This window comes from Chlorocebus sabaeus, chromosome 18 (genome assembly GCF_047675955.1).
Source record: "Chlorocebus sabaeus isolate Y175 chromosome 18, mChlSab1.0.hap1, whole genome shotgun sequence".
Taxonomy (NCBI): Eukaryota; Metazoa; Chordata; class Mammalia; order Primates; family Cercopithecidae; genus Chlorocebus; species Chlorocebus sabaeus.
The window spans coordinates 36,425,662-36,443,582 of NC_132921.1; the positions used below are offsets into that span (position 1 = coordinate 36,425,662).

Consider the following 17,921-nt stretch of genomic DNA (forward strand, 5'->3'; position numbering starts at 1 on the left):
GTCACTGCAGGTCAGTATTAGCAAGACAAGCTTAGGTAACATTTAGACAATAAAGAGAGGATTTTCAGTGTGTGAAATGCTGACAGGTTTCTGCACTGAGCTGAGTGGGGCAGGATGGGGTAGGAGCAAGTGTGGCTGGTCCCTGGTTTTGCCCCTGGTGGTGTGTCTGACCAGCCTCTGCAGGTCACCTCTCACAATGCACCCAGGAGCTTTGGATGGTAGCGGCTTGGGCAGGGCCACTGAGACAAGGAAGATGGTTGGGGAGAAGGTTTGGAAAAGGGGCGGGGGTTGCAGGAGAGGGTAGAGTTTAGGTGTGAACATGTGAGTTTGTGATGTTGGGGTCTGGTCAAGGTGGAGACGCCCTCTAGGTAGTAAGTGTGCGGATCCGAAGCAAAGGAAGGACCTAGGTTAGAGGCACAGACTCAGAGAATTCAAGGAAGTGCAAGATGAGAGCTGAGGAATGTGGGTGGAACCCGGGAGGCCTTGGCATCCAAGGCACAGGTGGAAGATTAGGAAACCATAAAGCTACCCAAGAAGGAGTGTCCAGCCACACAGAAGGAGAGCAGGAGGGAATAATGCTGCAGAACCCAGTGGAAAATGAGAAAATCATGGGAACCCTGCTGTGGGTGTGAATGTGTTCCACAGCCATCAGGACAAGCAACTCACATCACTTTACTTTTCTAAATTTAATTAAATGTGGTTCTGAGCCCACTTGCAAGGACTGATAAGAAAGACCATCTCGTTCACGACAGGGAGGGGAATCTCCTTTTTGAGGGTCTTCTAGGAATCCTGAGGCTCACAGAAGAGGCCTGGCCTTTAGTCCAGGGTGAGTGCCACTCCCAGCTGTGCTCACTGTCACACGGAGTCACTACTGGCTCTCCACCAACACACAAGTATCATTTCTCTGGGTGACCAGAAACACTCCTGCATGAATCTGGCTTTGTCAAGAGACGCTCTGTTCCACCCTTGAGGCCCCAAAGCTTCAAGTCCCCAAAGAAGCCCAGCAGTCACTTCCCTGTAGGGTCCCTGTGTGCGGGTGAGGGGTCCCTGCGGCCCATGAATACTCCTGAATCCTCACTCCCTCCCAGGGGAAGGGAAGTGAACCTTTCTCCCACTTTGGCCACCTCTGCCTTTCAGCTTCTGTTTCTCACCTTGGGGATAATCCAGCCAAGTCCCCTCTTCCCTGGCCCGAAACTCAAAATCTCCAAAGACAGAGGATACAGAGAGGGGCCAACCAATTTTTAGCTTTCATAAAAATGCAAGACTTGAGTCTCTCTGCTAAGGAGAAGGTTGAAAAAGGAGATCTTTTATTTTTCCTTAAATAAAAACAGCAGAACAAAAGCAAGATACCATGCATTTTTATTTTTCATAGTAATTTTTAATAATTGCCACACCAATGTTTGTTGAGCCCTCCCTATGGGCCATGGGAGACCAAGGAGAGGGTGGCAGTCACAGTGGCTTTGGTGAGGAGTTGGCCTGGAGCGCTGGGGCAGTGGAAGGTGGCAGTGGGTTGGAGAATAAATGAACATGAGGAAATGAACAGAGGGGAAACTGTTCTTTAAACAATATATTTTTTTCTGTGAACCATTTAGAAGGATCTGGTGTTGACACTGGTCACCCTCAAATCGGAAGGCATTTTATTAGCAACCACAGCATGGACACATCTCAGGTAGTTTCTGAGTCTTTCTCCCTGTGCAGTGCAGGCAGCTATATGGGCAGATAGATGGTTTGAAGGGTACTTTAAAAAGTTTCTATTTTGGGGGTCTCATAGAGCCCACCTGGGTCTAGATCAGATGAGCACACTTCCCACTGGAGAATCCACATGGATTTGAAGCTGAATATGCATAATTGAGCAAACAGAAGGCTAACCCCTCGAGTCCTAGGCCAGAAGCTTAGCACCTTCTAAAAATCCAGTTCTCCAAGACCTAAAGCGCTGTCACCCTTTTCTTCCCTTTGTCTGTCTGTCTGTCCCACCACCTGCCCAGTTGTGCTGTACTCGGTGCAGATCTTCACAGGGAACATTCCTGGGGCAGGGACGGATGCCAAGGTGTACATCACCATCTATGGAGACCTCGGGGACACCGGGGAGCGATACCTTGGCAAGTCAGAGAACCGGACCAACAAGTTCGAGAGAGGAACGGTATGAGGGGCACATGGAGTTTACCCTCCTTCCCTCCTCCCCAGGCCCAGCGATCTAAGTGCCAGTTCTTCTTGGTTCCCGGGGACATCCAGGAACTCCATGGGGCATCGTGCACACTCATTTGGGCCTCTGCTCTTGCCCTTCCCCTGCAAGTGCTCCTTGTTCCCCTCTCCTAGCTGATGCACCCACCCTGGGTCCTGCATAGGGGATGAGGTGGAGCAGAAGGCCGGCCTTGGGCAAGCAGGCGGCCTGCTGGAGCTCCAGGTTCTTGCTTGCATGGTGCTGGGTCATCTTCAGAAAATCCAGTTCACTGTGCATGGTTCATGAATGTGAAGGTGAACACTGCAGAATGACAGGGGCTGTGCTGACACTGACAGAGACTTGAACTGTGGGGTGGAGAGGGGATCTGGAGGTCTGGTTCTGCTATCAGCTCCGTATCTGCTTCAAATTCTCTGGCCTCAGTTTCCTCATCTGTAAATTGAAGGGTCAGATATGAATTGGCTAAATTGTATCGTGTAGAGCCGCAGGTGGCTCCAAGGGCCTTGGGAGCCTTGGGGGTGGTGGAGACAGGTGCAGCTGGACACCCCACTCCCTCCCAGGTGGATCCACTTTGACCTGGCCTGTTGATCACAGTGCCAAGCAAGCCCTCTGTTAAGAAAAGGGTTCTGTGACTATAAAAAGGCTTGAAAACTACATGACTGGGTGATGTTTAAGGCCCTTCCAGCTCTGACAGACTGATTTTACAAAACCACAGGGGTCTCTTAGGGTGGGTTTTGTGAAACTTCCCTTCTCGCAAGCTTGGCTCCCCTCTCCCTGCCTCTACTCCTCCACTCCGTGCCCTTTCTGGCATGCCCCCTGCCCCTCCCCGCACTTGCTCCTCAGTCTCCTTTCCTTCTCCTCTCCACGCACTGAAATCTGCCTGAAATCCCCACAGGCCAGGCTATCTCCACAGGGAGATCAGGTTAAGGGGATTGGCTCCTAACTCAATCTGTGCTCTTGCCCGTGGCTGTGCATGTCTGGGGATTTCATACATCAGTCAACCGGTATTGATCAAGGGTCTCCTTAAACCTCACCCTCAGCCAGGCTTATCCCTTAGCATTGAACCACTCTACTAGTAAGGAGGATATTAGCCCTGGGACTAGAAAGGTGGGTGTCATCTAAGTGGGTCTGCAGCTGGCTGGTGACCCTATGAGTCAGACAGTGTGGAAGGAGCCCCAGCCTGGCTGCCAGGTCTCCAGGAGTCAGACCCTAGCACTCCCATTCATTGGTTCATCATCCAGATAGAAACCATTTACCTTTAACTTCAGTTTACTGCATTTGAAGCAGAAATAGCAATATGATTGCTAATTAGACCTCTGGGCTGAAAAACAGGACAAGATGTAAGAGCATGTTGTACCAGGAAGAAATAATCTAAGACATACACATTCATGTTCCACAAGAGATATAATTGTTCACTGCCCTTATAAAGTAGGTAGGAGGAGTCCTATCCTCCTCTTTCCATCTTGCAAAAATGGAATACCAAAAAGGTCAAGCGATTTATGTGATTGTCCCTGACTCTACACTAGGGATATTATTTATCAGGGCCCCAGATGCTAGGGGCAGGTCACCTGAGCTCAGATCCTGGCTCTGACACTAGCTGTGTGATCTTAGACAAGTTACTTAACATCTCTGTGCCTCCTTTTCCTCCACCCTAAAAAAGAGTTAATTTTGAGTTATTGTGAAGGCCAACTGAATTAAAAATGCAAAGCGTCTAGAACCATGTCTGGCAGGCAGGTAGCTCTTTGTCTGTGCTGGATGTTGTCAAGCCTTGGGAAAGCTCACCTGCCCCCTGCCCTAGTTGATGCCTGGTATCGATGCCTGGTAAATGCATTGTAAAAGCAGCAATGTGCAGCATACAGCTGAGAGGTCCATTTTTATGCATGGCTTCATTTACAGACTCTGGCAAAGAGTAGGCATTCAGTAAATATGGATTAAGTAAATAAATGAAGGTGATGCAAGCCATTCCCCTGTGTGTTCAGATTCCATTTTTTTTTTCTTCTCTCTCAGCAAATTGTTATGTCACAAGAAAAAATCTTTGGCCCATTCTGCCCCATCACTTTCTTCTCTTTTCCTCCAGTTTTGACACCCCATCAGGGGAGCTGGTGCAACTTCTGGTTCAGTTACTAACCATGTGACCTTAAGTTTACTACACAACATCTAGAAGCTTCCATTTCTCTGATCACTTCAGAATATGGAAGTCATCTTGGACATCCTTCTCCCTGTTGGAAACCCCTCCCCACCCACATCCAATCAATCACCAGGTTCCAGAGTCTTCCTTCTAAATAACTTCAAATCAGCCAAGTCTGCCCTGTATTCACTCAGCCCTGCCTCATTTCAGCTCACTCACTGAGCCAGCGTGGTCTCTCTGCTCAAGGCCCTGCCGTCCAACCCACCCTCCAGCTTCCTCAGTTAACCTGTCCAAAGCTGACCAGTCACTATCTCACTTCAAGCCTGCAGAGGCTCTCCATGGATCCCAGATCTACCCTGAGTCCTCCACAGGATTTGCAGACCTTCACAGCCTACCCGCACTGGCCTGTTCAGAGTGCCCTCTGTGGGCCACTGAGTGCAGTTTCCAGAATACCCCACCCTCTCTCCTGCCTCAGCATCTTTCCAAACATTTTCTCTGCTTACGTGTGCATGCACCCATAGAAAATAGGTAAGCCGTTCCGTGGTATTACTTTTTTACATAAAAGGCATCATGCTATATAAACACTTCTTTAACTTGCCCTTGGCGTGCATGGCTGCCTTGGAAATCTCTCTCTGCCCCGGTATTCAAACATAGATGGAAGTGACTCTTCTCTATAACCACTGCACACACAACATTCTTCAGGAAAGGCTTTGCCAGTTATGTAGCCGCTCCCCAAGCACGGGACCCCAGATGGCTTCCAATTTTCCTCTGTAAAAATTATCTGTAATAAACATCCTTGTGCAATGTGAAGGTCTTCCCCCAGGACAGATGCAAACAAGTGGAATTGTTGTATCTCAAGGTGGGCCCATTCTTACTCTGGTGAACCCAGTGGATTGCCAGCACCCCAGGACTGCTCCCATCCACATCTGCTTTCAGTCACACACCACTAGCTGCTATTTACCTGCAACTGCCTTGGCTATGGGCTGTCCCCACCTGAGCTGCCTGGAAAACCCAGCCCCGCAGCTGCAGCTTAATGCTGACACCTGGAGAAGACTGTCTTCCTAGGCCTGGCTCTAGTCCTCACACAGGTGGTTGTTCCCACCATCTGAGCTGGAATTACCCATCCCCTCCTCTTGCTGCACCGGACTATGGGGTCCTGGGGACAAGGGCATCCTATTCTATTCATCTCTGGTTTCCTAGGGGTCAGCACAGTGACTCACATGGCACCTGTGCTCAGCAAATCTTTCGGAAGGAAAGTAGGTGTCACTCAGTGTCACCTGTCCCCTCTCACCCTCCTCAGGCTCCCATCCTGACTTCTGCCTTCCACATTCAAACTCTGTCTTGGCCCCATCTCAGTCAAAGCCTGGGATCCACACCTCACTGAGCTCCCCTCAAAGAATCAGCACACAAGAGTGGAGTGTCCACTTGACTGAAGACAGACTCAGGGACACAGATGAGGGCCTTGTGTCACAATCCCCACAAAACCCTCTTGAGCCTGCGTCCCAGATGTTTGTCCCTGAGTCCCTCCACAGCCTTGCCTCCCCCAGAGCCTCACCTCTACTGCCTCCTCTCCTGTAGCCCCGCCTTACTGGTTCATCAAACTCCCTCTCAGCATCTCCCAGGGAATTTCAAACACCCTCCCGTTACTCAGAAGTTCATCTCTAGAAGAGCTTTTGCCCTCTGGCTGCCACAGCTGGACTCATCTCCAATGCTCAGCATAGCTAAGGAATCCAGGAACAGGACCGGCTGACCACCGGTCAGCCTCTACCCATGGCCTCTACCCATGGCCTTCAGGCCCCACCCCCCTTACACAGAGGAGGCTTCCAAACACCCACAGGCTTCTCCCAAGAGGAATGTAGTGAAGGCAGTTTTCTCCATGGCACCACACATATAAGTGGACTGCAAGATGGGACCACTGTGGATATGAGGCCTTGGACCACACAGGCTCAGTGTTGGGGATTTGGGTCTGGGGGGGCACCCCGGCAAGGAAGGTCTGTTCAGCACAGCAACTGAGTGGGATGGAAGGTCCTAGAGGGTTGGGCTGGAGTGGGTTGAGTGGGGTGCACCCCCCATCATGAGTCCCCACATCTGGGCTCCCCAGGCTGACACCTTCATCATTGAGGCCGCTGACCTAGGCGTCATCTACAAGATCAAGCTCCGCCACGACAACTCCAAGTGGTGCGCAGACTGGTACGTGGAGAAGGTGGAGATCTGGAATGACACCAATGAGGACGAGTTCCTGTTCCTGTGTGGGCGCTGGCTGTCCCTGAAGAAGGAGGATGGGCGACTCGAGAGGCTCTTTTACGAGAAGGTGAGGCAAGGGGCCTACAGGGCCTGTGGCCATCCTCATGCCTAGGGGAGGTCCCTCGGCATGGAGGTGCTGGAGTTGCAACTGCCAGTCCTGCTCTCCCACACAGGAGTACACTGGGGACCGCAGCAGCAACTGCAGCAGCCCTGCTGACTTCTGGGAGATCGCCCTGAGTTCCAAGATGGCCGATGTCGACATCAACACAGTGACTGGGCCCATGGCTGACTACGTTCAGGAGGGCCCAAGTAAGCCAACCAGGGAGCTCTTTAGATGGGGACCAGGCACATGGAAATTTTTAAAGCAATTCTTGGATGAGCCATTCTTGAGCTGATGACATGTCTAATGCTTAGTCATTTACATAGTTTTCACATGTATTGCCTGTTTTATCCCCAGAACAGCCCTGCAAAGTGAGAGGGCAGGGCTAAGCCCCCTTTGCAGATGGGGAAACAAAGGTTAAAGGAGGTTAGGGTGAGAATGAATATCCCTTACATGTCACTAGAACATCACACAAAGCACTCAGCGATGCAAACTTAAGGCATGACGTGGTGGTGAAGGCAGGGGAAGAAGTCCTGAGATGGTCATTTGGGGACTGAAGTTCCATTTCTGGTTCTGACAGTAAAATGTGTGGCCTTGGACAAGTCAGTCTCTTGGCTTCAGTTTTTTCCTCCTCCATAAAACAATATCATAATTCCCCAGCAAGTTCATTTTGCCAACCAGATTTTTGAGATAAGGCAGTTCTATAATTGTCTATTGAACATTTGAATGCACTACCTTCCTAGTCAGTTCTCTTAAACATAAGAGTGTGGCAACCATGTTAGCCCCCTCCAGGAGGCCACACAGTGGGTCTGCGGAGTCAGGCAGAGAAAGCCAGTCTGCTTACACTTTACCTTCTCACTCTGTAAATGAGTGATAGGACCCCCAAGAAAGTGCCTTTCCTTAAGCACTGTGATCACCTGTGAAAAGCCTCCACTGTAAAGATAAAATAAAGCCATGTGCAGGTAATTCCAGCCAGGAAGAGACAGTTTGGAAACTTTTCAAAGAGATAACAGATTGTATAACTAAAATCCACTATACCAGGGTAGTGTCTCCCAAGCTATTGAGGAAGATAAACCAGGAGAAGGGTTTCCAGCTTGTATCAATTAGTAACTGCAAATGACAGAGACCTGGAAATGGTCACAAACAAATTAGGAATTTTTGTTTTCACTCACATGAAAGTCCAAAGGTAGGCCACCTGGGACTAATACAGCAGTTCCAGTGCAATCAAGGACCTAGGTTCCTTTAACCTGGTCACTCTGGCAACCTTATAAATGACCTAAATGTTGCCCATGGTTCCAAGATGAATGTTGGAGCTCCAGCCATCATATCCATACTCCAAGCAGAATGAATGGAAGGATAAGGAAAAAAGAGTACTCCTCCCAGTTGAGTCAGACCTTTTAAAAGAGATTTCCCAACCAGGTGTGGTGGCTTGTGCCTGTAATTCCATTACTTTGGGAAGCTGAGGTGGGTGGATCACCTGAGGTCGGGAGTTTGAGACCAGCCTAACCAACATGGAGAAACCCTGTCTCTACTAAAAATACAAAATTAGCCAGGCATGGTGGTGCATACCTGTAATCCCAGCTACTCAGGAAGCTGAGGCAGGAGAATCGCTTGAATCTGGGAGGCAGAGGTTGCAGTGAACCGAGATCATGCCATTGCACTCCAGCCTGGGCAACAAGAGTGAAACTCCGTCTCAAAAAAAAGAAAAACAAAAAAAAGATTTCCCCAGAAACCTACCCAACAATGTCTCCTTATGTATCATAACCACCCCGGCTGCAAGAAGAATGGATAGTTGGAAGAATGGAAACTGCGACTCTATGGACACTACCTGAGCAAGTTTTATGCTAATTAATCTGGTGTGTTTTGGAAATTGCTGTCTTCTAGGACTTCCATTCACTATGTTGCATATATGATACATTTTTATTGTTCTTCAAATTTCTTCTTTCTATGAGACTTTGCTTTTGCCAACAGCATTTTTGTTGATCATAGTGAGCTTTTGGGGCATATAATACCTATATGTAATGAGAGGTTATTTTTCTTACCCTCCTTCACATAATAGTGCTAGGTTCAAGTAGGATAGTTGGTCAAAAGAGCTTTTAGAAGCTTGACACTCCAAACAAGTGACAAGAATATTGTCTTTTGTCTGTACATTGGGAGTTAGCAACTCCCTCAGTCCTTGGAGAGGAGACACGCACCACAGATAACTTACCAGTCTGAAGGGCTCATTGCACTTCGTCTCTGAGCAAGGAGCTGAGATCAGTGCCCTCAGAGGTCACTTCCAAATCTGTGAGCCTATGAGACAGTGCCTTGTCCACCTGGTCTGTTATGAGGCTGGGCCCCGTGATCTCTTGCAGTTATTCCCTACTATGTGTCGGTCACCACTGGGAAGCACAAGGATGCAGCCACTGACAGCCGAGCCTTCATCTTCCTCATCGGAGAGGATGATGAACGTAGTAAGCGCATCTGGTTGGACTACCCCCGAGGGAAGAGGGGCTTCAGCCGTGGCTCTGTGGAGGAGTTCTACGTTGCAGGCTTGGATGTAGGCGTCATCAAGAAAATAGAGGTGCTGGCTTCTTGGGGCCCCATAATAGTGACCACCACAGGGACAGACGGAGCTGACCAGTACCTGGGTGGGCGGGGGAGTGCAGGCTGGGAAGAGCAGCCTACCTGAAGCACCCCTTAGAGCAGGTAGCAGAGGAGAACCAACTAGCCAGGTGATTTGGGTGAGCCACCTGCCCCTCTGTGTGTCTGTCTTCCACCTACCCAGTGGGAATATTCTGTGTATTAGTTTTTATGGCTGTGTAACAGAGTATCACTAACTTAGTGCCTTAAAGCAACACAAATGTATTATCTCACAGTTTCATGGATCAGGATTCTAGGTGTGAGTTAGTGGGGGTCCATCTTCAAGATCTCAGTGGGCTGAAATCAAGTTGCAGCCAGGGCTGCGAATTTATCCGAGGCTTGGGGTCCTCTTCCAAGCTCACTGGTTGTTGGCAGAATTCATTTTCTTGGGGTGTAGGACTGAGGCCTTCATCTCATAGAGGCCCACCATTCCCCACCATGGGACCATCTCCAAAACTGGCTCTTTTCTTGTTCAATAGGAGATAATCTCTTCTGCTTCAAATATCTCCAACTTCTTCACCTCTGACATCTAGACATGCTTTTTTAAGGGCTCACCTGATTAGGTTCAACCCACTCAAAGTCACCTAATTAGAGACTGTAATTATATCTGCAAAATCTCTTCACTTTTATGGGAGGGACCTGGGCCAGCAAGTGCACAGCACATTGGGAAGAAGCACTGAGGGAGGGGGCTGGGCAGGGAGCACTTCCTTCCCAGTTGTGCCCAGATCATCACAGATCAGGTGTGTCTCCTCCTAGCTGGGCCATGATGGGGCCTCCCCTGAGAGCTGCTGGCTGGTGGAAGAGTTGTGTTTGGCAGTGCCTACCCAGGGCACTAAGTACATGTTGAACTGTAACTGCTGGCTTGCCAAGGACAGAGGCGATGGCATCACCTCTCGTGTCTTCGACCTCCTAGATGCCATGGTGGTGAACATCGGGGTGAAGGTAGGGGGGCACTGTGAGTGTGCAATGCATGGCCAGGGCAGTGCAGGTTGAGGTGGGGAGCAGCAGGGGAGACAGAAGTGGGAGAAGTAGGAGACTCATCACTGGGGTATCCGCAGGGGCTGCAGCCTGGTGTGCTAGCCAGATGTGCTTTGCTAGGAGCCACAGACTGAACTCTCTTCTGGTCTGCTGCTCTGTGACCTTGGGCAAGTCATCTCATTTCTCTGGGCCTTGGTCTTCCCATACACTGCTTGGAAATAATGCATCCCTGCTACTCATGGCCTGTTCCATGTAGGATCTTGGTGAGAATTAATGAGATCACAGTTCATGAAGAGCTTTGTGAGGAAGCAGCTCTATGGAGACAGGCAGGGTCATTATTCACCAAAGGATCCACCATCAACAGCAGTAGGGTGGTGATAGGAAAGATGGCATCTGGGATACTGTGAACCTCTGAGTCTCACGGTGCAGCCAGTGGTGTCCACATAATACCCTCCTTAACTGGAAAAGCCTGGAGGGCAAGAGGTCTGAGCTTCGGTCCTGGCTCCACCTCTAACTAGCCAAATGGCCTGAGATAAGTTATATAAACACACAGGTCAGACCAGGCAGGAGGCAGATGCCTGGTGTTGGATCCGAGGACACACAGCCATTTGGTGGCCCAGAAGCCTATGTTTCACCTGACACTGTTGGTTTCTCTTTTTGTCTCATGGCTATGGGGTCAACAGAAGGCCCCAGCCCTTTTCTCTGCTCCTGAATCAAAACCAGTGGGCTTCTTGGACCAGGTCAGAAGCTGTCCTACAAAGGTGAGAAGAAATCACCTGGACCTGAGTGTGCTCTGCCTACATTGTATATGGAAACAGAAGTGGGGTTCTGAAACCTTGACAGGCAGGAGTGTGGTGCCTGCCAGTCTCCTGCTTCCCGCCTGCTGGAGAGTCAGAGAGTAGCACTTTCTATATCTCACATCCTTCCCCCACCCCCCAGACATCTCTGTCTGTGGCCAGACGGATGGTGTGGGTGAGCACACAGTTCATCCAGGGACCTCCGCCTGACCCACTTCCCAGCCTGTGTGTGTCTCTGTGCCACCGCCCAGCACACATGCACACCCCACGCAGTGCAGCTGCAGCTCCCTTGGAGCCCTTTAGTCCAGGAAAATCCAGACCTACACCCGTTATCCATGGCACAAAGGAACATAGGTTTGTCACTTTACAAAGAACTGCAGGGTTCTTTGGGCTGACCATCTCCCCAGGACACCTGATATCAGACTAGAATTACAAGAGCACTGTTTCTGTCTCTTTTTGGAAACACACTTATTACATAAAAAGAGATGTGTCTGTGTAAAGGAGAGAAAGATGGATGCAGAGAACACAAGAGTCGGATGGACCAGCTCTCAGGGGCCAGTCTCCATGGGGCTGCTAAAGCACTCATTTTGATCATTCTATTTTTTATGCCTGCCTGGATAAGAGCAAAAAAGTGTTAGGCTCCCACTTTTGTTCCCAGTGGCTCCTCCTGACCATCATGAATGCCCTTGCTGGGTGGTCTAAGGGGATTTTCTTGGTAAAGCAAGAGACTCTTTATCCGTTCCCTCAGCAAACATGTCCTGAATTTCTCCTGCGGGCCAGGCCTGTGCAGAATACTTCAAACGTCACAGTGTCCTGGCAGAGATTCTAGATGCTGCCGGAAAAGCATGCAGCCCCCTCCAGGCACAATGATGGGGACATGACCACCGTGATTAATAGCTCGGGTTTGGAGGTCCAGGTGTCTGGATAATGGAGACCAGGCCCCTGCACAGGTGATAGAGGAATGTAGCAGCCTCTAGAAAAGGGACACACTGGGCCAGGTACATTCAAAGGAGATGGTCAAGATGGCCCTTCCCCGACCGTAAGTCTGAGCCTCTCCTGAACCTTCAGACTTCACTGTGAGTCCAGGGGCACTTGGTGAGAAGGAAGGGAGTAAGAATCCGGGACCAAAGAACATTCTAGAACAGTGTAAGTGCTTTCTTTTGCCATGAGGCTGCCTCACAGAGGAAAAACTGAGGTGGGGGCTTGGTGGAGGCACACCAGGAACAGCAGGCTGCACCTCACCCTCCAGTGGAGACAGAGGGCAGACATTCTCTTTGGCACACACCTCAGGCTAAATGGCAATACCCCAATCTCAAGTGAACATCATGGAAGTAGGGGATTGTCCCACTTCTCAAGTGGATTGAGGCAGCACTCCCTCTGTAAACATCACTCCTGATGGCATCCCTCATTCACAGCCACAGGGCATGTGTAGACTGTGGCATGAAGGGGAACTGACACCCAGAGCTTTGGCTGCTGCTTGGGGCCACACAGGTGACAGGCTCAGCACCAGGCGCCATGCAAATTGTCAGCAGCTCTCACTCTGCAAAGGAACTTATCCCTATTTTACCACAGGGGAGCAGAGGCTGGTGAGGTCAGGCATCTGCCTGGGTCTAACAGCCAGCAGGTGACAGATCTGGGATTCACATGGAGCTCTGGAGGACTCCAAAGGCCACTGTCTTGCCACCATGCGCTGCTGGCACGGCTGAACTTAGGTTGGGATTCAACTGACAAAGAGTCAATTAATGCCAGGCTTTCCATCATGTTTCTATTGCAGAAGGGCTCTCTGTCAGGACTCCTTTCTAGGGTGGGACTGAGCACAGTGGGGGACATAAGAGAGTGACAAGGCTGCCTCTTGCTGTCCAGGCATTTACAGTTGATTTGAGGAGAGGCTCTTTCCAGAGCCGTGGAACTTGGACAGTGTGTCTCTCTCTGGTGAGACTGAGGCAGGTCAGGTGGGGTTGGAGGGTGAGGCTGAGACTCAGCACCCGCATTCCTCTCATGGCAGGTTCTCTATGAAATGACGGTGTGGACAGGCGATGTGGTTGGCGGGGGCACTGACTCCAACATCTTCATGACCCTCTATGGCATCAACGGGAGCACGGAGGAGATGCAGCTGGACAAAAAGAAAGCCAGGTACCTGGAGGTGGCCCCTGCTCCTCACCCCTCCCACATTCAACTCTCCCCCTCTGCCCTACCTTACCTTCAGCCAGGCTGATTCTCACATGCCCACTGCAGACCATGAGGCCTTCTATCCTCTGTCTTTGTCTATTCTGTCTCAATACCTTTCTTTTTCAAGGGCCAGCTCAAATCTACCTCCCCCAGGAAGTATTCCTTGATCACTTCTACCCATAACATTTCTTCTTTCTTTCATTTGGTACTCAGAATTGCTTATTGTAAGGTTGGTAGATTAGTTGATGGTATTGTATCATTGTTAATGTCTTAGTTTCATTAATTGTACTATGGCAATATAAGATGTTGACATTAAGGAGAGCTAGGTGAAAGGGGCACCGAAGCTCTGTTCTGTTTTTGAAACTTTTCTGTAAGTCTCAAATGATTACAAAATAAAATGCACTCAATTTTCAAAACATTAAAAAAAAGAATGAACACCTAGTATACGCCAGGCACTGACTCAGGCACTGAAGAGATGATATAACCAAGAAGACAAAAGTCCTTGAACTTAACAGAGCTTAACCTAAGGAGAGCAATAACAGCAACACTAACATTTATAGGAGCTTGTTTTATGCCAAGCATTGTTCTCTAATAAGCCATGTATTGATACACTTAATATTTTCCACAACCCTATAATAATAACCCAATTATTATCATCCCCATTTTACAGGTGAGAAACTGAGGCATGGAAAGGTAAAGTCATATCCTCAAAGTCCCATGGCCATTAAGCTGTGGCACTGCAAACTACACCCAGATGGCCCCCAGTCCTAAGCACTCATTAGTGATTCGTAATGACATTAAAGATGACCTTCCTATAGTACTCACTGTCCGTGCCCTCCCTTGGATTCCCAGTTTAGGCAGTCCTGGGTTTGGGCTGGTTTACCATGTTCAGCCGCTGTCCCCCAAACATCCTTGGCCCCTGACATCTTAAGAACCAGAGATGACAGACCCAGAGCCTAAGCTTAGCATTTTAAAATCCCACCCACAGCAACTTGCCTCTGAACACACAGCACTCCTTCCCTTAGCTGGAGGGCAGGACCCAGGTGGCTTCCTTTTTGAGCCCCTCATACCTCCTAGCTCTTGCCTTGCTTATAGTAGGCACTCAGTACTTCTGGATTGGGGTGGTGATGAGGACATTGTGGATGATAGTGAGGTTGGTGATATTGATGGTGCTGAATGGTAGGGATGATGACTGTGATGGTGGTAGTGATGATGAGGATGGTGATAGGGATGAAGGTGATGATAGGGATGATGATGATGGTGGTGATGATAGGGGTGAAAGTGATGGTAGGAATGATAATTGTGATGATGGTGATGATGATAATGATGGTGATGATGGTGATGATGATGATGATGGTGGTGATAGGGAGGAAGGTAATGATGGTAGGGATGATAATTGTGATGGTGATGATGATGATGATGATGGTGGCAGTGGTGATAGAGATGAAGGTGATGATGGTAGGGATAATAATTGTGATAATGGTGCTGTTGGTGATGATGAGGATGTGGCTACTGAAGCTTTTGGGGACCAGGCAGCATTTCTTTATGTGGACAAGGCAGCTCATGCAAGCTGGAGCTTTGCCCATCCTATGGGCCCTATGCAGCTCATCCCTGGGGGTCTGATGGGAAAGTTTTTGCCTGTCTTCTCTTAGCACTTCTGCTGTCTTATTTTGCAACTCCCATTTCCTCCTTGAATTCTTCCCATATCAACAGCAATGGTGATAATAATAATGGCTAACATACATTGAACATTTATTCCATGCCAGACACTGTTGCAAGTGCTTTTTAACATATATTAACTCACAACACCCCTCTTATCATGCTTTGCCCTCTTATTATCTCCACATTACTAATAAGATGCCTGAAACACATAGAGGTGAAATAACTTACCCAAAGTTATACAGCAAGTAAGTAGGGGAACTGGGATTTGAACTTAATTCTAGAAATAAAGGAAGACCAAATGAGAACAGAAACTCTCTACTTAGAGCTTACTATAACAAGAGACTCAGCCACCATCACTTGGTTTGGTAGAGATTTGAATGCTGTGGGAGGAGGAGGAGCTTTGTAATGAAGCATTATTTTTGGCATGGTAGAGCTGGAGGTTGGGTAGCTAGAATCGGGGTTTCATACATGATTGTATTAGGGACCATATTTGGATTTGGTCCGTCCATCTGGTTAGTCCTGAGTTGGGAGCAGGGACAAAATAGGGAAGCTGGGGGCCATTGCTCAAGTCCTGATCATTCTGGGCCAATTTCTGTAGAGACCGTGGTTTCTTGGGATGGTCGCTGCAGGGGAGGTAGCTCAGAGTTCTGTTATCACACATGGTCTGGCTACTATTGTTTGCATATTCAGCCTCCTATAGTCTTTACTTCTGTACTCTGACTCTAATCATTACCCAACCCCATATTCCTGGATTTTTTCTGATTAATTATCCTACACCTACATTCCACCTTGTTTTCCAGACGTACAAGGCTTAATTGCTGGTAGAAGAGACATCTTGTTTCTGGAAGTATCTAAATTCCAAAAATGTTGCTTGAAAATCACATTATTATAAATACAACCATATTGTAAATGCTTTGAGGCATGTTGCTAGTTGAAGGATTTTTTTTTTTTCTGAATAAAAATTTATTTTGTGAGGAGAGCCATCATTTCTTAATAACCCTGGTTTGCAAGCTCAGAGTTGTTACCCGAGACATGTTTTGATATTTTCATTTGCATGTGGCCTGATGTTTCACCTGTGTCCTGAAGTCCTTGTTAAGAATGTCTGCGTGTTGACTAGGGAACGTAGACAGAAAGACCCACTGGGCATGTGTCGTGGGCACAGCTTGGTACTGTGCAAGGTGATACTTTCCCCAAGAAATGGTGTGTGACCAGAATGAGGCTGAGACATGCATGCATTCACACAGAAGGTATCACGAGGCTTCTGCCTGCTGCAACGCTCCTGCAGTCAGATGCTGTACCCAGGGGCCAAAGCTTACAACAGCCAATAGCAATTCACTCTATCCCACTCCCCAGTTAAATTTCGTAACTTCTCATCTTACCACTTCAGAGAAAATGGTTCTGGTAAATTAACTCCCACCAAGATGCTTGTGAATTAATATGGCATTCAGAAAAAATGATGCCCTAAAAGGTAAAGCGTACTTTCAGGAGATGAGTCTCTAACAGAGGGATTTGAGGTGATTGGTGTCCAGTGGGTGTAGAAGCTATTTTTAGACAAAGAGTTGTGTTATTTCTATAGTGAGAAGTAAATGCCTGTGAGCGATCATGCCTAGGCCCAGTAGAGACCTAGTGAAATGGAAACTTCTTGGACTGGACACAAAAAAGATTTTGGGTCCCTTTTTGTGTCACAAAAGAGTTCTGTTGGGTTTACCCCTCAGGATGGCCTGTTGCTTTCACTAACCCTTACTGCAAAAAGCATGGAAAGAGGCTGAGCTCAAGGGAATCGAAACAGAGGACAGACACTCAAATAGGATTCCAGTTGTCCTTTCAGGAGAAGATTGGGAAATATTTGGTTGTGACCATGTCCAGGGCTGTAGTAAGCTTGTAAGTTTTGACTCTCTCTTCCACATGTTTATCACTTGAATCTTAGTCTGGTTAGCAATAAAGTTCTGAGACTGGAAAGGTCTTATCTTTGGGGACTCCATGGGCAGAAGACTTGGGTGGGAAGGCTGAGTCCTTCTCAAGGAGGTTGGAGGTGAGTCCCAGGGGACAGCATGAATGACGGTGGTCTGAGAGAAGAGGAAGGAAAGCTGAGTTCCAGGAACTGCTGCCTTCCAGGGGCACCCAGGTCAGGCAATTGAAAGGTTCCAGCACTCACTGCTGGGCACCCCTCTCAAAGCATCATCTGTAGCTCAAGGGCTGCCCTTTAAGAGGAGACTGGCAGATATGTACTAGGTCTGATCATGGCATTCAAGAATAGACTTAGAATCTGTTTGAGATTTGGTCTTGTTCTACTCTCAAACCACAACAAAGATGCCCATGAGATAGGTATGCAGCTCCCCATCACCTCGTATGTCTAATGGGGGATGCACAAGGTCCAGTTTTCCCAATGGTCTCTGAGGAGCCCAGATCGGCAGAGCCTGGAACTGGAGGCTCTGTCTTTTGTGTGCCAGTTACTTCAGCACCCATGGACATTTACATCATCACTGAAGCCAACCTCCCTGCTACTCACCGATCCCAGGCTTGGAATTTTCTCTGTGTGAGTTCCAGGGCAGCCTCCCCTTGTCTACCTGCTTTCTGGTCCCAAAGTTCTCCATTCACACCACTTGGGGCTATATTAATTTCCTGAGGTTGTGATACAAAATTACCACAAATATATGGTAATTAAAACAACAGAATTTTATTCTCTCATTTATCCAGAAGCCAGAAATCTGAAATCAGAATCTGTGGGTGGAAATCAAGGTGTCAGCACTGCCATGTACCCTGTGGGCTCTGGGAGGAGAGTCCACTCCTTGCAGCTTCTGGTGGCTGCCAGCAGTCCTTGGCTTGTGCTGCATCACTCCAGCCTTCAAGGCCAGGTCTTCCCATCTCTGCCCCATCTTCACATCCCACCTCCTTTGTGTATGTGTTGATCTCTCTCTCTCTCTGCCTTCTTATAAGGACTCTTAGGATTACATTAAGGGCTCACTGGAATAATCCAGGATAATCTCCCCATCTTAAGCCTCTTAACTTAATTACATCTGCAAAGACCTCCCTTTTCTTTTT

General features: G+C 48.6%; 1 protein-coding gene across 1 annotated transcript in view; it reads left to right on the forward strand.

Annotated features, from left to right (window-relative positions):
- The window catches only part of LOXHD1 (lipoxygenase homology PLAT domains 1), a 181,899-nt gene that overhangs the window by 125,937 nt on the left and 38,041 nt on the right, over window positions 1–17,921 (forward strand). The window contains exons 29-34 of the mRNA XM_007974137.3: window positions 1,986–2,140; window positions 6,409–6,618; window positions 6,725–6,860; window positions 9,006–9,214; window positions 10,030–10,215; window positions 13,054–13,181. Coding sequence (XP_007972328.3) covers window positions 1,986–2,140; window positions 6,409–6,618; window positions 6,725–6,860; window positions 9,006–9,214; window positions 10,030–10,215; window positions 13,054–13,181 — 1,024 coding nt within the window. The remainder of the gene's footprint in view (window positions 1–1,985; window positions 2,141–6,408; window positions 6,619–6,724; window positions 6,861–9,005; window positions 9,215–10,029; window positions 10,216–13,053; window positions 13,182–17,921) is intronic.